Here is a 25157-nt window from a genome sequence, read left to right on the forward strand (position 1 = left end):
AGTTTGTACAAAGGCCGATGTGTATATGAGGCTTTAGAGCCCCTGTCAGATTGTTATTGCTCTCTGTGTCCTGGTATCGTTACCAGGACTGAAAGTTGATGGAAAATCCAAAATTCTGGGTTGTCAACAGAACATGAATTGAGGAGAAATTTTCCAGGGGAGATACTTGTTCCAGTGACAACTTTCACTGATATTGTAGAGTTTTGCTTCCACTTCCTGGTGTCTCTGGGCCACGTGGTTAAGGAAAACCTCCACAACTGGACACAAATTGCACAAAATAAACCAACAGGGGTTATAAAACTTTTGCCTATACATAAGCTTTAATAAAGTCTAACATCTCCCACACAACTGAACCATTCGTTTTGCTAGGCTTTCCCTTTAAAACTAGAAGACCATAGTCATACATTTCTTATTTTTTGATCAGTAAATCTTCCTATCATATTAGCTTACTCAAACACATAGTTCAGAAACTCATATTTCTTTCCCTTGATGTCTAATATACAATATGTGCATAAAACATTGCTGCTTAACCATTCAAAAGCTATTTAATAAAGTGAAAGTTGATTTACTCTCCCTGCAAACCAAACCTGATTTTTAAGAGAACTGTACAATGTGTGATTAGGATCTCATTTTATTGCACTGTCGTTTATCTTTGGGTTTTAATAAAACTTCAGAGTAATGCTGGGTAATGCTTTAAAGCCCATAAATGCTCAATTTGTATGAAAAAAATGTTAATCTGGCTAATGTTAACAGACAGAAAGCTCTGCAATGAAGGAGATGAAACACTGGCTTGCTTTTTAAGCAGTTTAACTGTGGTTTTAGCAGCCACTATTTTATTCTATAGGAGCAAAATCAGACAAATATTTAGTACAATTCTCCCAGAACAGACTGATAGCGTGTACAGAAATGAAGTGATATTAAAATAAAATGAACCTTTCAAAAAAAAAAAATATATTGTCCCAGAGAATGCACCTATCATTTTGTAGTGTGCAACATGTTACCGGGAACTGCTGGAGGTTTGAACTTTAAAGTGAACCTTCACTGAAAAGTGAAAGTACTGCTCATTCTCCTTCCCCAGTATCTAAAAAATCTGCAGTCTTTTTCTTTAGGGAACAAGTACTTTTCTTTGACAGGTACATGCTTTTACTTTTATCAATCCTTGCCTAGAGGATGATGTCTGTTTATCCTTCCCTCCTTCCACCCGCAACCTCCTAGGGCGTGAAACTAATGTACACATGACCAGACTTTCCGGCAGACTATAAAAAAATCAGACGGACCTAGAAATAGAACATGTTTCAAATCTGCCCGACGGACTCAATTCCTATCGGAAAAACTGTTTGTCTGTATGCTGGTCCGACGGACCAAATACGACGCAAGGGAAGCTATTGGCTATGTTCAAAACCAACGGACTTTCGAACGGGCTTAGTTCGTTCGTGTGTGGCCAAGTCCAATGTTCGGAAGTCCATCGGAACTCCGCTGAAAAGTCAGTCGGGAAGACCATTGGACCTAATCTGCCGGAAAGTCTGGTCCTGTGTACGCGGTATCACTTGCACTCCTGGGCTGGTAACTGTTTGCTAAAAGTCACCTGCTATGGTATTTGTAGTTGCTGACCTTTAATTTTACAACAGGAGTAATGTTCCACTTTAATCACTTGCTGACTGCTGTATGTATACATGCAGCCTGTCAGCAAGTGGTTATACCAAGATCATAGCTGCAGCTGCAATAAATTTTTATTTTTTACAGCCAACGATCAGATATCTATTAAAAGTGATCTAGGTGGCTTTTCAGCCACCCAATTATTTTTACAGTACTAAGAAGGCCCCCATGTAACATCTGTGCATCCCTGTTTGTGTAAATATGGTACAGTAAGCTCTAACGAGCAGGGCCCTCTGATCCCTCCTGTATTGATTTGTATTGTAAGTGTAATGTCTGCCCTCTTATTGTAAAGCGCTGCGCAAACTGTTGGCGCTATATAAATCCTGAATAATAATAATACAGTATGGGGCACAGATATACTCGCTCCATGGGAACAAGGCCTTCGTGTGTGTTTTTAATAAACGGCTGTGCCAATATTATGCATCATAAAAAATTGCAAAAGCACGATTTTATTCTTCAGATTTTCTGCTTTCAACAAAATAATTTTCTAGCAAAAAATGCTGATTTTACAATGTGTGTGAAAAAGTAAAAAATTGCTCTGGACAGCAAATGGTTAAAGGCCGCTTCTTCCGAGTGAGAACTGGTACATATTTTCTGAGAACATAACAGAACAGGACCATTTTACACTGTAAAATTAAACAAATAGGAACAGGAAAAAAACTTGCAAGGTAATCAATCACAGGTAAACATTCTTGTCTCATCGCCAACAATGCTCACCACTACTGCTGCAGAGTTTTATCTGCAGATGCCTGATTGCAGAAGAGGACTTTGCTTCCAGATTTCAATATAAAAAAATTTAAGTATTTTTTAAGTATTTCCAATTTTGCAGCCACATTGGGATAACACTGCCTTTATTTTTTTTACATTGTTCTCTTTCACACAGCATAACTTAAAGTGAAACTTCACTCTCCCAATCACCATTGATTATTTTTACTACTCATGCTGCTAACATTAGTAAATAGATAGGAATGTATATCATATTAACTTGTTTTAAACTTGTGTTTTACATTTACTTCCTGGTTTCTTGCCTAGGCAAATTATGTCATACATCCCAGGAGTCTTCAGGAGGGGGGCACAGTCTTCTGCATGCATGCTTGAGCAAAGGGCAGATGGATTCCAGGAAGTAAATGCTAAATAAATAATTTGCCCTTGTTCAAGATGGCCACGGACAAAAATGCTAGGGGGTTGTCTTTCAAAGTGATTTCTCAACAAAATAAAGCATGGAGAAACTAATAGAAGGGGGGGGTTTGCTTTTAATATTAACCACTTAACAACCGCCCATTGCCGATTAACGGCTTCAGGGCGGTTGTTTAACTCTGAGAGGCCGTTAATTAACGGCCTCCCAGAATTCTGCTCTCGCGCGCCCCCTGGGGCGCGCACACGAGAGCATCCGTGACCGCTGGGTCCAGTGGACCCGGCGCATCACGAATCACGGTAAACGGCCGCTCATCGCGGCCGTTTACCACGTGATCGCTCCGTCAAATGACGGAGTGATCACTTGTAAACAAGCCGGCGTCATGTTATGACGCCGGTTCCTCCCTCCCCCTCTCTGTACCGATCGGTACAGCGGAGGGGGAAGAGATCGGTGTCAGCAGCGATGTGGGCTGCATCTGCAGTGCCCACATCGCTGCTCACCGAAAATTAACCCCTCGATTCCCTGCATTACTCTGCATTACTCTGCAATGCCCTGCAACACTCTGCAATGCCCTGCAACACTCCGCAATGCCCTGCAACACTCCGCAATGCCCTGCAACACTCCGCAATGCCCTGCAACACTCTGCAATGCCCTGCAACACTCCGTAATGCCCTGCAACACTCCGTAATGCCCTGCAACACTCCGCAATACCTTGCAACACTCCGCAATGCCCTGCAACACTCCGCAATACCTTGCAACACTCCGCAATGCCCTGCAACACTCCGCAATACCTTGCAACACTCCGCAATGCCCTGCAACACTCCGCAATACCTTGCAACACTCCGCAATGCCCTGCAACACTCCGCAATGCCCTGCAACACTCTGCAATACCCTGCAACACTCTGCAATACTCTGCAACACTCCGCAACACCCTGCAACACTCTGCAACACCCTGCAACACTCCGCAACACCTTGCAACACTCCGCAATACCCTGCAACACTCTGCAAAACTCTGCAACACCCTGCAACACTCTGCAACACTCTGCAATACCCTGCAACACCTTGCAACACTCTGCAACACTCTGCAATACCCTGCAACACCCTGCAACACCTTGCAACACTCCGCAATACCCTGCAACACTCTGCAACATTCTGCAACACCCTGCAACACCCTGCAACACCCTGCAACACTCTGCAATACCCTGCAACACTCTGCAATACCCTGCAACACTCTGCAACACCCTGCAACACCCTGCAACACTCTGCAATGCTCTTCAACACCCGCCAATACCCTGCAACACTCTGCAATGCTCTGCAACACCCGCCAATACCCTGCAACACTCTGCAATGCTCTGCAACACCCGCCAATACCCTGCAATGCTCTGCAACGCAGTACTCTGCAACGCCATACTCTGAGATACCCAGCCATACTCTGAGATACTCAGCCATAGTCGGTGATACCCTGCAATACCCAGCCATAGACATCCCCCCCCTCCCGCCGCCCTCCGCCCTCCGGTGCTTCTACCGAATCGCTAATACGATCAAAGCCAGAATCTTTTTTTTTCAGGCTTCCCAGCTTAGAGGTGAGATGCGGGGTCTTATTGACCCCACATCTCACTGTAAAGAGGACCTGTCATGCCATATTCCTATTACAAGGGATGTTTACATTCCTTGTAATAGGAATAAAAGTGATCAAAAAAATTATTTTTGGGGAAAAAAATGTCAAACTAAAATAAATAAAGTAAAATGAACAATAAAAAAAAATGTTTTTTTTAAAGCGCCCCTGTCCCCATGTGCTCGCATGCAGAAGCGAACGCATACGTAAGTCCCGCCCACATATGAAAACGGTGTTCAAACCACACATGTGAGGTATCGCTGCGAACGTTAGAGCGGGAGCAATAATTCTAGCCCTAGACTTCCTCTGTAACTCAAAACATATAACCAGTAAAAAAATATTAAATCGTCGCCTATGGGGATTTTTAAGTAGCGACGTTTGGCGCCATTCCACGAGCGTGTGCAATTTTGAAGAGTGACATATTAGGTATCTATTTACTCAGCGTAACTTCATCTTTCACATTATGCAAAAATTGGGCTAACTTTACTGTGTTTTTTTTTTTAAGCACAAAACTGTTTTTTTTCCAAAAAAAAGCATTCGAAAAATTACTGCGCAAATACCGTGCGAGATAAAAAGTTGCAAAGACCACCATTGTATTCTCCAGGGTGTTTGCTAAAAAAACATATCATGTTTTGGAGTTCTATGTAATTTTCTAGCAAATAAATGATGATTTTTACATGTAGGAGAGAAATGTCAGAATTGTCCTGGGTGCTCCAGAACACCTGATGGCGCTCCATGCATGTTGGGCCTCTGTATGTGGCCACACTGTGTAAAAGTCTCACACATGTGGTATCGCCATACTCGGGAGTAATAGCAGAATGTGTTTTGGGGTGTAATTTGTGGTATGCATATGCTGTGTGTGAGAAATAACCTGATAATATGGCAATTTTGTGAAAAAAAAAAAAAGTAAAAAGAATCTTGATATTGCAAAGAATTGTGGGAAAAAATGACAACTTCAAAAAACTCATCATGCCTCTTACTAAATACCTTGGAATGTCTTCTTTCCAAAAAGGGGTCATTTGGGGGGTATTTGTACTTTTCTGGCATGTTAGGGTCTCAAGAATTGAAATAGGCCGTCAGTACTTCAGGTGTGATCAATTTTCAGATATTGGCACCATAGCTTGTGGACTCTATAACTTTCACAAAGACCAAATAATATCCACCAATTTGTACTTATTTTTACCAAAGATATGTAGTGGTATAAATTTTGGCCAAAATTTATGATGAAAAAATTACTAATCTGCTAAATTTTCTAACAGAAACAAAGAAAAATTCATTTTTTTACAGAATTTTTGGTATTTTTTCTTTTATAGCACAAAAAATAAAAAACCCAGCGGTGATTAAATACCACCAAAAGAAAGCTCTATTTGTGTGAAAAAAAGGACAAAAATTTCATATAGGTCCAGTGTTGCATGACTGAGTAATTGTCATTCAAAATGCGAGAGCACCGAAAGCTGAAAATTGGTCTGGTTATTAAGGGGGTTTAAGTGCCCAGTGGTCAAGTGGTTAAAGATGAATGAAATATTGTTTTTGGTTTGTGTTGCTCAGCTGTAGAGAAGAGCAACTTTTAGAACAAATATTTAAAAATTGCTGCTTACCATTTTAAATTCTCTTTTCCTGAAAGGCTCCATGGCAGCATACGTGTGGGTAGCCCCGCCTCCACGATTACCCAATAGGACCCAACTCCCATAAATCTTTGCTCCTGGCCACTATCCGTGTTCCTTTTTTGTCCTCCCCAGTAGGACCAGATGGTTTCTTTCCTGGAAATAAAACTTCACGACGATCGATTGGCTGATTGACTGAGAAATTTTCCTCCGATAGGCCCTGACTGTTAAGCAGGGTATGGAGAGTATTTGCAGAGTAGCGCTGAAGAAAGGATTTCCTACCTGAGTGCGCACGGTCTGTGTCCCGTTGTTATGGGTGACCATTATCTGCTGGAGGTATGGCGTGTGTGTTCCAGTCCGTTCGGCCAGGTGATCGTTGGTGGAGTGGTGAGCCTTTTATCTATCCATGGCAGCATTGTATTTGTGTGTATTTCTTTTGTTTGTCTTGCGGTCTCCTCCATGCCGTTTGCGTTCGCTTCCGCGTTCCAGCAAACCTCTCTCCTACTTCCGGGTTATGCAGGCGTTCTGCGCATGTGCGAACCCGGTATGAGACCGAGGCTTGGTTCCCGCGCATGTGCGCGAGCGCCTCGCGTCTGACGTCGGCGATGACGTCACGGGCGCCAAATTTAAAAGGCTTTGGAAGCTGTCAGAACCCTGGGAATGTTTGCAGTGGTCGCAGCGACTTCCCGGGGCTGTCAGCGCGGCGGTTTAAGGTAAGAGCGTGTCCCTTAGGCTGGGGAAATGCTTTTTTTTAAAAAAAAAAAAAAAAAAAAATGTGTGTTTTATTTTTCTCTTTGGTTGCAGTGTTTCTTAAACTGTGGGTTTATTGTGAATATGGACGCCTTACTGCCTCCTAGTGGCCAGCCCGCTCATGTTAGGTAGGTCTTTTAGTATTTATGCTTTTTATATATTGGAGAGAGTGTTTGGCATAGGTAGGATTGACTGTATATCCTTTTCTCTCTCTGTCTGTTTTACCCTTACAGCCCTTCTGGGTCTGATCCACAACCTAACACTTCTAGACGCAGTGGATCATCAAGATCACACCGCCATAAATCCTCCTCAAGATCTAGCCAGCATAGGTCAAGATCTGAACAGCATAATAAGAATTATTCTCACCCCCCTGCTGCTCACTCCAGCAAGCGTACGGAAAAATCATGCTGGGGGTGCAGGATGCCTGTTCCTTCGGACGTATCCTTATGCGATCATTGCTTCTCCAAAGCTGCAGATGAAAGGGATGGTGCAGACCAGCGTTTGGAGTCAATAGTAAGACGGGTTGTGAAGGAGTCTCTGCAGGAGAGGGATGCTCTACAGCTGTGTGAATCCCCGTCAGAATTATTGGCTCCTCCACCTGGAGAGAACCCATTGCAGGAGACATGGGAATCCTCTCAGCCAAGCCGCCTATCTGCTCCCATCTCAGATAGCGAATCTGACTGTGAGGATCCTAGTTTAGGTTTTGACTATGGACTGGTGCCTTCGTTGGTCAAAGCAGTGAGAGAGGCTCTGAAGTGGGAAGACCCTATTACTTCCCCACCAAAGCAGAGAAAGTTCTTTAAACAGCTCAATAAGGAGCGACAATTTTTTCCCTTCCTTTCAGAGTTGGGTGACATTATTACCGAGGAATGGAGCAAGGTGGATAAAAAGGGTTCCATGCAGTCAAAAATCCTGAAATTATATCCCTTTAAAGAAGAGGATGTGAAGCACCTGGAGTCAGCACCACTGGTGGATGCAGCGCTCATGCGTTTGGTGAGATATGTAACCCTACCCTTAGAGGATACGGTATCCTTTAAAGATCCTTTGGAAAGGCGGATCGATTCAGACCTTAAGAGGATATATCTGACTTCTGGAATGGCTTGCAAACCAGTGCTTGCAATGGCAGCGGTATCCAAGGCCATAGAATCATGGGCTGATTCTGTAGAGGAATTCCTGAGGGGTATTTCTATTGAATCAGCAAAAGACTCCCCTATTCAAGAAATCAGGATGGCGTCTGCCTTTTTGGGGGAGGCATCTATTGATGTTATCCGCCTGATATCTCGGGATATGTTAGCAGCAGTCTCAGCTCGCCGTGCGTTATGGCTCCGTCCATGGCTGGCGGATCCAGCATCCAAACAGGCCTGGTGCCGTATTCCCTTTGAGGGGTCATCTTTGTTTGGTAACAAGCTGGATACTGCCATATCCCGGGCTACAGGTGGGAAATCTGGGTTTCTTCCCCAGGACAGACGTCTTCAAAATCAAAGGCGTCCATTTCCTAGAAGACAAGGCCCTGATCGTGCCAGGGAGGCGCGGAGCTATAGACCTGGTCGAGAATTCTCAAGGTCATGGAGATCCAGGCAATCTTCTTTCAAAAATACCTCAAAAGGGGGTTCGTCCGGCAAGCAGGATTCCGCGAAATCCTTTTGAAATTGGGCCCGCTCAAACTTGTCAGGTGGGGGCTCGTCTTCTCCACTTCAGGCATGTTTGGGCGGCCTCAATTCGGGATTTTTGGACTGTAAAAACAATTTCCTCAGGTCACAAGTGGGGTTTTATCAGCACCCCAAAGCTAAGATTTATTCCCACAAATCTTCCAGAATCAAAAGAGAAGAAACAAGTCCTATTGACCTACGTGAACTCTTTACTGGATCAAGGCGCAGCCGTTCCCGTTCCAGAAGAAGAACGTGGAGAGGGCATGTATTCCCCTTTGTTTCTGGTTCAAAAGAAAAACGGCACATGGAGGCCGGTAATAGATTTGACCCATCTCAATTCCTTCATTCGCAAAGAGAAGTTCAAGATGGAATCTCTGCTTACCATCCAGCAGTCCGTGTATCTGGGGGACTGGATGATATCAGTCGATTTGAAGGACGCTTACTTCCATGTTCCCGTGGCAAAGGAGTTTCAACAATACCTCCGCTTTGCAGTAGGCATTCAACATCTTCAATTTACATGTCTTCCCTTTGGGTTAACAACGTCCCCACGGGTCTTCTCCAAAGTTCTTTTGGCAGTTGTGGCCTTTCTCAGAGTCAAAGGTGTTCGTCTCCATCACTATCTCGACGACCTTCTTCTGCTATCCCAGAACAAAGATCAGCTCTTGGAGCACAAAGACCTAGTCATCTCCACTCTACAGGAGTTCGGGTGGCTTCTGAACTTAGAAAAGAGTCACCTAGATCCAACTCAGTCTCTTGTTTTCCTAGGGGCGCAGTTCAACACAGCAGAAGGTACTATCGCCCTTCCAGAAGAGAAGGTTGGAGTCATACGAGACAGGATTCATGCAGCCCTTGCAGCATCCCATCTCTCGGCTCTCCAATGTCTGAGGGTGATTGGCACAATGTCAGCCACCATTCCCATGGTAAAGTGGGCCCAGTGGCACACTCGTCCCTTTCAGAAGGGGTTTCTACAACAGTGGGACTTATCCAGCCAGACACAGCGCATATTCCTCACTCCAGCCATGAGGACGTCTCTTCTTTGGCTACAGGGGAAGAACCTGCGCAACCACCATTCAATCATTCCCATCTCATGGGTCACGGTAACTTCAGATGCCAGCAACCGAGGATGGGGCGCTCACTGCCTTTCGGAGGTCGCTCAGGGCAGGTGGACGTTTCCATCACAGAGAGTCGTCTCCAATGTTCTGGAGCTAAGAGCGGCCTTCCAGGCGCTTCGGTCATTCCATCATCTGACAGCGAATGCCTCGGTCATGCTAAGGTTGGACAACACAACCGCGGTGGCTTACGTAAAGAAGCAAGGGGGAACTCGCAGCTGGTCCCTGTTACAGGAGACGGAGCCAATAATGAATTGGGCTCAGAAGAATTTGTCCAACCTTTCTGCAGTCTACATCCCAGGGGTGCAGAATGTTCAGGCGGACTTCCTATCGCGTGTCGAGTTGGACAACAACGAGTGGTCTCTACACCGGGAAGTATTCGATTGGCTCCTGACCTTAGGATTGTCCCTGGAAGTCGACTTGTTCGCTTCCCCGTGCAATCGGAAGCTTCCGAAATATTACTCAAGGTTCAGGGATCCCCAGGCATATGGGATAGATGCCCTCACAGAACATTGGAAGTTTCAGACAGCTTACGCCTTCCCTCCAGTTCCGGTGATCCTGCAATTCCTTCGGAGACTCAGGTCAGAGAAGGCGGAGATTCTCGCAGTAATTCCTTTCTGGCCCAACAGACCTTGGTTCCCTCTACTGCTGCTCCTCAGTTATCAAGAGCCAGTTCCCCTGCCTCTCAGGTCGGATTTGCTATCTCAAGGCACAAGGTTACATCCATGCCCATCATGTCTGAACCTGAAGGTATGGTTTTTGAGAGGGAAAGGCTAGAAGCTCTTGGTTGTCCGGAAGAGGTCATCCCAACCCTTCTCAATTCCAGACGCGGGAGTACTAATAGGGTATATGAGCGTATATGGTCCAAGTTTTCGGCCCATATGTCCTCCAGAGAAAATTCTTGCAGTTCTCCAACAATACAAGACATACTAAGCTTTCTTCAAACAGGCCTTGATTTACCTCTAGCTATCAGTTCATTGAGAGTCCAAGTATCGGCTATTTCAGCCTTTACGGGTATTTCCTGGGCAAACCATGCACTGGTACAACAATTCTTCAAGGGAGCTACTAGGCTCAGACCCCAAAGAAAACCAAGATTTCCTAAATGGGACCTCCCTTTAGTGCTGGATTTTCTCTCAAACCTTGGAAAGGATTCTACGGAGCCTCTGTCCATAAGGGATCTCACTCTCAAGACCATCTTCTTGGTAGCTATAACCTCAGCCAAGAGAGTTTCTGAGATTAGGAATCTAGGTTCGGAAGAACCCTTTCTGACTTTCTTTCCAGATAGGGCAGTATTGATTCCCATGTTGGGATCGCATCCCAAAGTAACCTCGGTCTTCCATGAGAATCAGGAAGTTGTGCTTCCCACTTTCAAAAACTCAGAGAGTCAGGATGTTCATCCTCTGGACGTAGGACACGCGCTGAAACAATATTTGGAAGTCACAGCTCCCTTTAGACAAACAAAATTTCTTTTTGTTCTCCCTCATGGCAAGAATAAAGGATTGCGAGCTTCGGCTAGATCTATCTCTACCTGGATCGTTCAGATCATTCAGAGGGCGTACAGAGCAAAGGGCTTGGCTCCTCCTGAGGCATTAACGGCTCATTCAACACGGAGTATTTCAACATCGTGGGCAGCTTCTCGCCATGTGGCGCCTGAAGTTATTTGCAGAGCGGCCTCTTGGTCTTCTATTAATACCTTTATTTCTCATTACTGTGTAGAGCCAGCGGCTCTGTCTTCTGTTAATTTTGGTTTGCAAGTTTTGTCGGTTGACAATGCTAAATAAACTTTTGTTCTTTGCTCGACATTTTGCCCACCCGGGTGTGTTTGGCGAGTTATTTCCCACACGTATGCTGCCATGGAGCCTTTCAGGAAAACGGAAAATTTATATCAAATACTTACCGTAATTTTCCTTTCCTGATAGGCTCCATGGCAGCAGGAGTTCCCTCCCAAATGTCTGGAGTCGGCTAGTTACGGAACACGGATAGTGGCCAGGAGCAAAGATTTATGGGAGTTGGGTCCTATTGGGTAATCGTGGAGGCGGGGCTACCCACACGTATGCTGCCATGGAGCCTATCAGGAAAGGAAAATTACGGTAAGTATTTGATATAAATTTTCCGTTTTTTGATTCACTAGCACTGAAAATTCTTATGCCCCGTACACACAAGCAGATTTTCCATCAGGAAAATCTTGGATGGTTTTTCCAATGGAATTCCGCTCAAGCTTGGCTTGCATACACATGGCCACACAAAAGTTCGCTTAACTTTCGACCGTCAAGAAAGCGGTGACGTTCAACACTAAGACGAGCCGAGAAAATGAAGTTCAAAGCATCCGAGCATGGGTCGAATTGTTTCTGAGCATGCGCTAGGAATTTTGCGCGTCGGAATTTGTACAGACGATTGGAATTTACGTTCGGAACTTTCTCCGACCGAAAAATTGAGAACCTGCTCTCAATCTTCTGCTGGTTGAAATTCCACCAGCAAAAGTCTGATGGAGCATACACATGATCGCATTTTCTAATCAAAAGCTCTCATCGGACTTTTGCTGGTGGAATTTCCAATCGTGTGTACGGGGCATTACTTAGTTCTTTTGGCTTATGAGGTGCTGAGGAGCTGTGTTTGCCATAGTTGACCCTCTCTGTACTGTGCTGACAGATCTCCTTATCAGATGTAAATTGGATTTGAACACGGCCTGTCCCAACAAAAAGTAAAAGATTAGGGCCCCTTTCAGATAGAGTGGATCCGTCCAGGGGGAATCCACCTGCTCAGCGGGGGATCTCTCTGCTGATTCCCACTGAGCAGGTGGTTGACAGGTCCGTGTCTGCTCCACTATGCAGAGTGGACATAGACACAGTACCCAGCCCACTCTTTTCTATAGGGTGGTCAGGAGGAAACGTTTCCATCTAATTGCTATCCCATCTGCTGGACAGATAGCGAGCGTATACATTTATTTTTAGCAGAGTTTATCGGTTCGGATGCCCAGTGCGTGTCAGCAGACATCCGGCGCCCAAAGAGAACAATAGGTGGTCCGATCAGGTCCCCCTGAAAAATTGACAAGCGGAAATTGATCAGTCCGCTGGTGTGAAAGGGGCCTTAGAAGTTGTACTTCTATGCAGTATGTTAATAAGGGGTAACTTAACTCTGTCCTTGGGACAGAGTCCCACTGACATTGTTCAGAAAAGCTTGGAGGTAGCCATGTGGCAATCTCCTGAGAAACCTAAACAATAAAGAATATTGTTCTTAATTATATGTACTGTATTTATTTTTTAGGTATGCTTTAAGAATAGGAATACATAAACATATAGTGGGTTTTCCTCACACTGCTTTCTTAAAAAGGTCTCATCAATGGCGCAACTAAAACCTAATATACTTTACAGCCAAAGAAGCTGCTGTCTTAGCCTGTGTTTGATCTTCGATGGTTTTGCACATGTGATCAGCTATGACACCTACCATTTGGTGGCTTGACAGTTCGGTTGAAAGATACATTCAAGGCATGACATGTGCTTGAGTTAACGGTTTTGGGAAATCATTCAATGGGTGGGTCTAGTTCCACTTTAAGGTCCCATTACCAATACGTTGATAAAATTCAACCCAGACCCTCTGCAAATGGATCTTACAAGGACACCTCTAAGAGAGTGTAGGGCACACATACTGTGTTGTTCCCAGATGCATAACAACGGTTCCCAAGCCTCCCAAAGCTAACTCTTCCTAAAGCTGACCTATTTTTCTAAAAGCAATAGCAAAGGACTACAGGGGAGCAGCATATGGTTTAAAGTGTCTAAAAAAACAAAAGTAACAGCATAACAGCAGACATTTTTTCAGCCCTCCCGGATAAAACTGAATGCCCTTTCCGAATGAAGCTTTGAAAATTCCTGGTATTTTTGAAACTTGCCTAACCCTTCCTGCATCAACACAATGATATTCATTTGCAAAAATAAAAAACTCAATATAGTCCTGTGTGTTTGAACATCCATACTAATTACCAATTAAATAACAAATAAGTGTTAAATGTTGTAGATCATAAACCTATGTAAGAAATACATTCTTCATTGGTTTATATACACCCACTAAATGAATGGTGTGGACTGCATTGCAGACCGGTCTTCCCTGATTTTTATGCTATTTAATAGTTTTTACATTGTAAGTGCATTTTGGATAATCTTATAATAAAAACAAAAAACAGTATTACACTATGGGGTTTGCCTTTATTATCTCCACACATAAATGGAACGATGGGGCAGAAAAACTAAAGGAAAGAGGAGAAATACACCAAATGTAGATCTGAGGTCTGCTCTTTTAGCCAGTGTGTGCTGTGAATGCTGTCTACCCCCTAGAGGGGAAAGCTCTCTGGTGAGTGCCAGGGCAGTCTTTATCGCAGGGCAAATGGGGAAGCTGCCCAGGGCCCTGTCACTGTTTGGGGCCCAAAGCAGAGCTGCCTCTTAAGCCTGCGCGCTGCCTGCAAATCAGCACATTGGCGCACAAAATCCTCACACACAGTCTGTCACCGTCATCAGTTGGCATCAGCGCCCACAGTGCAGCAGTGCTAGTGCTGCATTTTCTCGATCGAGGAGCGGGCCACGGGTGGGCGGGGCCTTGAGCTCCAAGGACGCTCTGGCCCTGCCCCTTGCTATGCATGCACAGTCACTGCTGTCTGCCTGTACAAGTGTATGTGATCGGAGGAGCGGAGGCCTCAGTAGGAGGAGTCAGACCGTGGCACGGAGTGGAGTGCTGTCAGAGTGCTGGTGGTCAAGTGAAACTAGTAGTGTAGAGAGTTGATCGGAGCTCAGCTGGCCAGGAGGACAAGGTAGGTCTTCTCCCCTGGCTCCCGTTCCCCATGTGTAGAACAGTAGAAAGTTTAAAAATGGTGACCTGCAGTCCAGGCTGAGTGAGGCTGTGGCTGTATTTTTTAGTACAGTACACACAGTATTATAGCACATAGCATTACTGTATTTAACAGCTTGATGGGCTTATTTTGGGCCTGGCTGGTTTACATGTATGCATTTTGCGGCCCACATTTGCACAGGCACAGCAGCCTATACATTTGAATGGGCTGCCATGCCTGCGTTTCTTGCAAAAAAAAAAAAAGTGCATGCATAATGTAATAGGCTGTGCACACTGTTAGAATATTATTCCAAATTCATAATTCGGCACTTATAGGTGTTATAATATATTTATGGCAAGCTTGCAAAACATATTTGGTTTTATGATTAATCATAATAAATAGTATGTGTGAATGACCTTGATCAAGTGTTCAGTGAAACATATCCTCATCTAAAGCTGAGTTAGTAATAAGTTTCTGATGTAGCCAATTTGGCTATGACATATATGGTATCTTGGTACAGAATGTCATGAGAAGACAAAAATAGACATGTGTCTATGTAGCCAAAGCAATGATACATTATGGATTATATCTTGTTAAAATAAGTTTAGAGTAGTCTCAGTCATGTTAATACATATTAGTATATAGTTACTTAAAGTGGTTGTAAACCCTTACAACACACTTTGACCTACAGGTAAGCCTAGATTAAGGCTTACCTGTAGGTCCAAGAAATATCTCCCAAACCTATACGGCGCACTGAGCGGGGCATTATCGATGACGGCAATGCCGCGAGTCTCTGCTCCCGTGCGCATGCGGGAGTGACGTCATCGCTGCTCCCGCGAATCACAGCGCCGGAGCAGCGAGACCCACGGAGACCCACCAAGAAGATGGACGCTCGGAACTACAGGGGACAGCGGTGACTTCGCTGGCTCCTGTGTCAGGTAAGTGACACATAATGGACTACTATGTGATGCATAGTAGTCCATTATGCTTTGCCTTTACAGGGAATGAAACTCATCAGGGTTTACTTCCTCTTTCATGTAAAGTTGCTAATATGTGTACATATTATGTAAATGTATGGTTATGACATTATATGAACAGCACATTATGTCAAGTATGGAGTGTTACATGTGAGCTTGTCAATCAAGCTCCATATAACTCTCTGAGTTAGTATCTACTTTTGGATCGCACATTGCGGAAGTTAGCAGAAATGAATGTGTGCCATACAAGGTTCTAAGTTTGTCAGGTTATGACGTTCACATGTAGCATATAAGCCTATGTTTTCGAGATTGAAGGAGGCTCACTCATTGACACACACACGTACACTCATACTCTCACAGACACACACACACCCTGACATATTCACACAGAGACTGATGACTTGGGACAGCTGAATTCTGCCAGAAGTCTAAGAACATCATTTCCTGTTTCTTCTTGGAGGACACACGAGGTCAATATGGACAGAATGCAGCACCATTGAAACACACATGCTTTCATAAGCTTATTACAGCTTTATAATTATTCTATTTCATATATTTTTACCTACACTGAACTGAACTATTATACTTTTTACATTGTATTTATGATGTCAATTGTGTGACAAATAAACTCACACTTTCTTTTAAGTCAGTTTGACTATCGATGCAATTGATTCGGAAACGCCTCTGAGATACAAGAATATAGATATTTTTAATATTCTTCACACACCTATGCCCATCAAGCAGTGAAATACAGCACTGTCTCTCCATTGTCCTTTTGCACCATGTGACTTACCTGCAGTTCCTGCACTGGCAAACTTGCTGCATTTTTAGATGTTTAGGCCATGCTTTTAAAAACACAGTGTATTTGTGTGTGCAGGAACTGCAGGTAAGTCGCATGGTGTAAAAGCAGAATGGATTTCAATGCCACTGCATTTTAAAAATGCTGCATTCAAATTATTGGGCTGCTGTGCCTGCGCAAATGTGGGCCACCAAAACATATACATGTTTTGAAATCAATAAAAGCTTTTGTGAATGAACAACGTACTAAATTTGATGCATTTGAAGAAGCTGGCAAGCGTCTCACAGATACTGAAGAATATACTGTGCGATAATTGTCGACTTCAATGCTGAAATGACCGTCAGCAGCCACTTGACTATGGACACAGTGAAGAAGCACACTTAACACCCAAGGAGACCTTTTATGTTTAGGCCCCTTTCACACATGCGGACAGTATGTCCGTATTTCATCCATCCGTTTGCAGATGAAATACGGACATACATGCATTCCTATGGGATAGCGGGTGTCTGTGGATAAACATCCGCAGACACCCGCTATCGTCCGCCTCCGCAATTGTCCGATTCTGCAGACCGAGGTAAATCCTATTATTCTATCCGTCTGCAGAGCGGATCGGATGAACACGGGACAGACGGTCCGTGCTCATCCGATCCCCCATAGAGGAGAGCAGAGAACTGACAGGGCGGTCCCTGCACAGTGTGCAGAGACCGCCCTGTCCACCGCCGGCTCAGCGGGGACAACGGAGCGATCCCCGCTGAGCAAGCGGATCATCACGGGGCCAATCATTACTGATCCGACCCATGTGAAAGGGGCCTAAGGCCCTTTCTCCCATGTGTTGACAAACTTTTAGAGTGTCTGGAGCATCGACTGGGAGGTTACAGTGAACTGTGTGATTTATTTGGATTCTTTATAAACTTTCCAGTGATGGACTTTGATTCCATTAAAATTGCAGCAGAAAAGTTGTCTGCTTTCTACTATGGAGAGGGAAACCTTTTTACATTCAAACAATGGTTTGGAACCTTTCTATTAACTATTATATACACATTATATATATATATATATATATATATATATATATATATATATATATATATTATATATATATATATATATATATATATATATATACACACACACTATAACTGCTACATTTGGATATTGTCATCTCAATGTGCCACTTCTTGTAAGACTACCACATATCCAGTGTCTAGACCTTATAGAAATCTGAGAATTTTCCTAGCATGGCTCCCTATTCACCTTCCTTTCTGTGGGCAGAACACAATCTCTGATCATTCTTTGCCCTTACCAATAAGCTGCACACTCCACAAAATTAAACCAAAACCCTCTGCAAACGGATGTTAAAAAAAACACTTTAGGAGACCTTAGGGACACTTGTGATGTTCTTAGATGCATGTGAACGGCTGTGCCTCCCAAGTCAAAGTCATATGACCCTGTCTAAGCTGCTAAAATTAAAAAAATAAAGTGTCAGCACCTAGAGGTCCCTGGAAATTCCTGCAGTCCCCTACTTTACTAATTATTTATTAGTAAAGTAAATTTATTTTTTTAAATTTTTAATTTATTATTCTGAATTAGCAAAGCTTTAAAAATTCTTGGTAGTTTTGAAACTTGCCCAGCCTTTCCTGGCTCATCTCAGTTATGAACCAATAGGAATATGTGGGAGGCAGGAGGGAGAGGGCAAATTTTACTAACAACAGAAAGGGTCAGAGCTTTTCCAAACCCAAATAGCCCAGCATTCAAGAGTAGTTGGGGCTTTGCAGCTGATTGAAAGTATGGAATGTGTGCTTTATAATTGATTTTCACAAAAAAAAAAAAAAATGTCACTTTAAAAACGATAACCATACTCCTTAGCATAAAATCAAAGTTAGATAAGGCAATGGACATGGACAGAAAATGAAAACTTGTTCAAAGTCCAAACAATGGTTTCAGACACTCTTGATGCATTTACCTGCTACATCTGAAACTTCTGATCTCAATGTGTCACTTCTTGTAAGACCACCACATTTCCAGTATCTATAGCTCATAATACAGCTGATCATTTGCATTTTCCTAGCTCGGTTCTTTACTCACTTTCTCATATTTGGGCAGTTCCCAACAAAACTTGTTCACAGTCCAAACAATGTTTTGGGACACTCTTGATGCATATACCTGCTACATCTGAAAATTCTGATCTCAATGTGCATATACCTGCTACATCTGAAAATTCTGATCTCAAACTTCTTGTAAGACCACCACATGTCCAGTATCTATAGCTCATAATACAGCTGATCATTTGCATTTTCCTAGCACGGTTCTCTACTCACTTTCTCATCTTTGGGCAGATCACAACACTCACTGCACTATTTGCACTTATCTGTAATATTTTTTCCTTCATTAGTAATGTGGGAATTAATTCCAGTCTCTGCATACCGAGGGTCGCCTCCACAAGATACTTAGCTGTAACTCCTAAAATCTAGAGGTCATCTTAGGCCGCGTACACACGCGGGGACTGTTCGCTCAACTTTGTCCGCTGAACAGTGTTTCAGCGGACAGTCCGCTCGTGTGTGGGCTTCAGCGGACAGTTTCAGCGGACAGTCTGACGAACAAAGTTTTTCGGAAATTCCGTAAAACTGTCCGCTGAAACTTTGTTTGAGCGGACAGTCCGCCCGTGTGTAGGCTTGTTCGTCAAACTAAGTTCCGCGCATACTCAGAAAGGATTTACACGCCGAAGGTTGCATTGCAGTGTATAGGACGTCGTTTTCTAGTCCCGTCGTACGTGCCGTTCACGTCATCGCGCACGGTTTCAGCGGACTGTTCGTTCGTCGTGTGTGGCCAAGTCCGTCCATGCTAATTTTGAGCGGACTGTCCGCTCAAACTGTTTGACGAACAAAGTTGAGCGAACAGTCCCCGCGTGTGTACGCGGCCTTAGGCTGCTACCAGTATGGTCAGCTTTTATATCCAGTTTCATTTGCTGACCTCACTAATGGGCAATCATAACTTTTCATAAAATCTCAATTTTTGTGCATCCCCCATTGGGGAGGGACAAATAAGCAGTATCAGATATAGGTACTGTGACGAAACCGATCCCACACTCCGATTGAGTGCTTCCGTCAGTATACCGCTTCCTAAGTCTGAATATAGATATCAGATATTCCAACCGATTACAAGCACAAAACAAGACGAGACTTGCCTAGCTGCTCAACATGGACTGCTTTATTAGAACCAAAATGCCAAGTATTTATTATACAGTAGAAGACTAAAACCTAACCTAATTAGCATGAGCTAATTATCTAAATCAACACTCAGACTAGTTGACTGAGGGATAAGACTTTTCGGCTCCTAGCTCACTAACAATTCAATTGCAGGTTAATTAGCACAAACAACAAAACAACAATAGGTAAAATACTCTTTAGAATCTGTGTCAAGCCAGACTAGACTCATTTACATTATACAAGACACAGACAGGGGGCTGGAGGTGATGATATTAGCATCTAAGAGTTTGTGTCCCAATAGTGTGATTCAGTCTATTGCTAACATGGCATTGACATATCCAGAGTCTGTGTGTCTTGGGTGGGGGGGGGGGGGGGCACGGACCTGAATCCAAGTCACACCACCTCAGGGGTCCCCAGGCATACAGCTCACAAAGAGCACCGTTCCCCCAAATGTGAGTGCCCATAATCACAAGGCAAGTGGCTCACATTCAGTCCCCTCTAAGAGCCTCAGTCCCAGCTAGGTCTGTCACAGGTACATTAGATAAAAGGGTCAGAAACTCTGTTTCATAGTAATGCAGCAGTCAGTATACGTACCTGCTACCAGTATAGCAGGCCAACCCCTTGGATGGAGCAACTAAAACCCAGCTGTAATTGTTATACTGAAATTTGGAGAATGAAAGCTACTACTTGACTGTTTGCTCTGAAAGGCACTAAAGACTATCTCCACACTGCATTTGAAAATCATTCAGAGATCTGTTTAAGTGTATGGATGGAATAATACCGAATTTAACGTTTAGATGTCTGTATGTAATGTGCATTAGTAGACATTTTTTTTTTTATTATTATTTTACTTTGGGGCGGATATAGCCTTTTACTTATATAGAGAGCAAAATAACTTTATGATAATTTATGTTTTACTGTTATCCTAGAATATGTTACAGTAAGGATCGATGAATAAGCATATTGTTTGTACCTGATGAAGTATGAAAACATACGAAACAAATTGACCATCATATAGAGTAAACAAACAACATGTGACTGATGAAACATCTATGCCTAATTTATGATGCACACCATATTCTTTTCATTAGAAGATTTATTTATTTATTTTAAATATGGAAAGTGTCTTATACTGTACAAACAAATGTTGATATTTTTGTAATTTTGGTAATACGTCCCAGGGTGCTGTGGCGAGAAGTTCTATATGTAATTTCTGAAGTACTAAGGACTGATGGAGGACATACCTGGGTATGAACTTGAGCTGTACGCTGAAGGATGACTGAGCTTGGATGAAACCAGTCTTTGGAAGCAGCTCCATGTGGTTTCTTAGTTCTTTGCACACTTCAAACTTTAAACGAAGGGCAGTTGTTGCTCTGGAAATCAGACACAAGAATTTGAAATACTATTACACATATGGGCACACTATTGCATTTATTTTCCATTTCTGTTTTAATTATTTATTTCAAGATTTTCCAAGTACAAATATAAGTATATAAACGTAGCTCAGTTGGGGTCATAGAAGTACAGATTGTTCTGAGCATCACCACGATTGCAATTTGTGATTATGGGAGGATAAAAAATAATATATTCCTTGGGTGGGTCATCCTAACCTCCCACTGACGAGGCTCAGAAGTACAGAGAGCCACTTCAGACATATTGAAAGACAATGTAGGAAATCAAGATAATTCACAAAGATTTTGAACATTAAAGATAAAACAAAGTATGGTTTCAGAAACCCGCACAGATGTCTCTGAAATCGCCCCCCTGAAATCGGGACTGACATATAGGAATGAAATCACGTGGGTTCAGCTGAATTCGCTCAATTTCCTTCCTGCTGTCAGTGTGAACCTATACATTGTTTGAATATGGTGCATTTTAGCCTTGGGAAGTCAGTTGATGTTTGCTGTTTTTCAGGGTTTTATCACTGGTCAAAGGGTCCCCAAATAAATTATATTTAGCATCCATAAAAAAGTGAGCAAGAAGGTACATACTCATTGTTATATTCCCGGTTCTGCAAACGGCTTGTTTACAGACCTGCAACAGAGGGAGAAAAACACAGGATGTCTCAGGGTGACAACTTAGGCCGCGTACACACGGGCGGACTGTTCGCCCAACTTTGTCCGCTGAACAGTGTTTCAGCAGACAGTCCGCTCGTGTGTGGGCTTCAGCAGACAGTTTCAGCGGACAGTCTGACGAACAAAGTTTTTCGGAATTCCCGTAAGACAGTCCGCTGAAACTTGGTTTCAGCAGACAGTCCGCTCGTGTGTAGGCTTGTTCGACAAACTAAGTTTCGCGCATGCTCAGAAAGGATTTACACGGCGAAGGTTGCATTGCAGTGTATTGGACGTCGAATTTCTTGTCCCGTCGTACGTGCCGTTCACGTCATCGCGCACGCTTTCAGCGGACTGTTCGTTCATCGTGTGTGGTCTTGTCCGTTCATGCAAATTTTGAGCGGACTGTTTGTCGGATTGTTTGACGAACAAAGTTGGGCGAACAGTCCGCCCGTGTGTACGCGGCCTTAGGTGACTTGTGTGCTGAAACTGACCTTTGTCTCTGGGATCCGTACAGTCTTAAACATCTCTATAGAGATTAAACATCTCTATTGAAATTATGAAAATATATTTATTTCTTCACAACACAGAGCACCAATTTTCTTTTCTCAGAGTTGAATGAATAAGTCCCTAAACATTTAAAGAACTTTACTTTGTGTAACCTTATTACCCCCTAAGAGCAGCCCTTCTGGTGAAATATTTACCTTCCCCATTCAAGCAATCTTGGCTGCATGGCAATATCTAGTGCTGCACAGTATTTTCAAACAAGACAAGCTGACCAGCTCCTCTCCTTACTGCACACACATTGCATGGCCCAATTCATTCCTAAAGGTGAACCGTTCTCATGGCAGCTTCCAACCATCCAGGGGAGTATGGCTCACCTATAAGCTTCATAAAGAGTGACCCTCACTATTTTATAGTGTCTAGGGTCTTCAATAAGTTCTTGACTAACCTCTACAGGATTTAATTATTAATATTTCTATAGCACTTCTCTCTGGTGACACAAAAAGCCCTTTATCTACTATTTGGGCAGAACGTGAGGCAGCCATCTTTGGCGTACTCAATAGGTTATCATTACAAACAAGTGGCCACTGCCTCCACCTATAACTGGCTTATGTAGCAAGGAGCACTGGTAGGGAAATGCATATCATACAAAATCAGAGAAAGTTTCAAGTTCAACTTACCAAACAGCCTGCAAACAACTGAATTGACCTAACAGTATGCGTTAAAAACAGGGGTTTAGTCTACACATATTTGCAAATACATGCATAAGTTGCATGCCCCGTCAAGGCATCCCATTTCCAGTAATTCCTAACTCTAACTTAAAAAAAAAAAAAAAAAAAAAGAGCGTAAGGCCGCGTACACACGCGGGGACTGTTCGCTCAACTTTGTCCGCTGAACAGTGTTTCGGCGGACAGTCCGCTCGTGTGTGGGCTTTCAGCGGACAGTTTCAGCGGACAGTCTGCTGAACAAAGTTTTTCGGAAATTCCGAAAAACTGTCCGCTGAAACTCTGTTTCAGCGAACAGTCCCCTCGTGTGTAGGCTTGTTCGTCAAACTAAGTTCCGCGCATGCTCAGAAAGGATTTACACGGCGAAGGTTGCATTGCAGTGTATAGGACGTCGTATTTTTCGTCCTGTCGTACGTGCCGTTCACGTCATCGCGCACGGTTTCAGCGGACTGTTCGTTCGTCGTGTGTGGGCAAGTCCGTCCATGCTAATTTTGAGCGGACTGTCCGCTGAAACTGTTTGACGGACAAAGTTGAGCGAACAGTCCCCGCGTGTGTACGTGGCCTTAGGAGTTAGGGACTACATAAAATGGGGTGCCTTGACAGGGCCTGTAGCTTACGCATGTATTTGCAAATGTGTGCAGACTAAACCCTTGTGTTTAATGCATACTGTTAGACAGGTCTATTCGGTTGGTCACAGGCTGGTTGATAAGTTTAGCATGGAAATTTCTCTGGTTTTGTTTGATATGCGTTGCCCTTCCAGTGCTCCTTGCTGAAAAGGTCAGTTACAGATGGAGGCAGTAGCCACTTGTTTGGATGGTAAATATATTGGTCAGACAATGCACTGATGTCTTTGCTGCCATGGTGCTATGTGCCGGGTTTTCTGTGTGCCCCTATGCCTTTAAGGAGGGGTGGGTTCCCTCCGGATCACCTGCCCTTTACCTATACATCAAAATGCATGTGCTTCCACTGTGGAGACTCTTAATAGTTAGAGTTAGGGACTACAGAAAATGGGGTGCCTTGATGGGGCCTGTAACGTACCCATGTATTTGCAAATGTGTAAGCCCCTGTTTTTAAAGCATACGGTTAGACAGGTCCCAGGCTGGTCGGTAAGTTGAGCTTGGAAATGTCTCTGATTTTGTATGATATGCATTTCTCTGGTTTTGTTTTGATTTCAGTAGGTTATTATACTGAGTCCACAAGGAGACAATGCAAACTCCATGCAGATAGTGCCCTGACCAGGACACGAACAGAGGACCCCAGTGCTATAAAGCAGAAGTGCTAACCACTAAGTCACTATGCTGTATGGTATTGCTCAATTTGCCTTTTATATAGTTTCACTGATAAGCTTGTATTTAACTGTAGTAAGTATACCTCATGTAGTCCTCCTTCACATACCGTATATATTTTTATCAAAATATGTACGATAAAGAAGTCCTACATTGTTTTGCTGGTTTATCTGCAACTTCTACTAGCTATAGATATGAGAGAAGAGCCAGACAACATAAGTGAGCAGCTCCTTAAAGTGGAACTTCAGTCATTTTTTCATCTTTCCATCTATTAAATCCTCTGCCCTTGTTTTAACTTTGAATAGTAAAACATTTTTTTCTGCCAGTAAATATCTTATACAGCCCACTTCTTGTTTCTTGTCAGGTGAAAAGCCTAGGCTTATGACATCATGCACAGCTCTATCACTCTTGTGAGAGTTTGCCAGGAAGGGAGAGGGGGGGAGTCATAAAAGAGCAAATCAGAGCTGCAGAACTGGAGGTGTGCCTCTGTGTGTCTGTGTAAATCTGGGAAGTTAACAGGCAGCAGCTTCAGCTGCCCACAGTTAAAATGGATGCAGCCAGACTCAGTGGAGGGAGATTTCTGCAGCATATTTGGCAAGTACAGAATCACAGTACCGTATATACTCGAGTATAGGCCGACCCGAATATAAGCCGAGGCCCCCAATTTACCCCCAAAAAAACTGGCAAACTTATTGACTCGTGTATAAGCCGAGGGTGAGACATGCCTGTCCATCCCTGTGTGTGTGTCCGTCTATCCCTGTGTGTCCGTCCATCCCTGTGTGTCCGTCCATCCCTGTGTGTCCATCCATCCATCCCTGTGTGTGTGTGTCTCCATCCATCCATCCATCCATCCCTGTGTGTGTGTGTCTCCATCCATCCATCCATCCCTGTGTGTGTCTCCATCCATGTGTGTGTGTGTGTGTGTGTGTGTGTGTGTCCAGCCTACCTTTGTCCCGAGCCTCCGTCCCGTGCCTTGCCTCCTTGCCTCCGTCCCGTGCCGTGCCTTGCCTCCTTGCATCCGTCCCGTGTCGTGCCTTGCCTTGCCCCCGTCCCGTCCCGTCCCGTGCCGTGCCGTCCCGTGCCCTCTTCGTCGGCGGCCATTGTAAAGTTCAAAAGCTGCGCCGCCGCCTTCGCCTGTGATAGGCGGAACACTGAATTTCCCAGCAGCCTGTGTTCCGCCTATCACAGACGTCGTATCATCCTCGTCCGTAGTACGAGGATGATACGACGTCCGTGATAGGCGGAACACAGGCTGCTGGGAAATTCAGTGTTCCG

At 43.9% G+C, this 25157-nt stretch overlaps 1 protein-coding gene across 5 annotated transcripts in view; it reads right to left on the minus strand.

Moving 5' to 3' along the window:
- CFAP74 (cilia and flagella associated protein 74) overlaps positions 1-25157 on the minus strand; it is a 284293-nt gene that overhangs the window by 137374 nt on the left and 121762 nt on the right. For all 5 annotated transcript variants that reach the window (XM_077457647.1, XM_077457646.1, XM_077457645.1 and 2 more), the window contains one exon: positions 20561-20689. In XM_077457647.1, coding sequence (XP_077313773.1) covers positions 20561-20689 — 129 coding nt within the window. The remainder of the gene's footprint in view (positions 1-20560; positions 20690-25157) is intronic.

Source organism: Lithobates pipiens, unplaced genomic scaffold, assembly GCF_037356315.1.
Source record: "Lithobates pipiens isolate NorthernLeopardFrog02 unplaced genomic scaffold, aLitPip1_a1.2 Scaffold_27, whole genome shotgun sequence".
Lineage (NCBI taxonomy): Eukaryota > Metazoa > Chordata > Amphibia > Anura > Ranidae > Lithobates > Lithobates pipiens.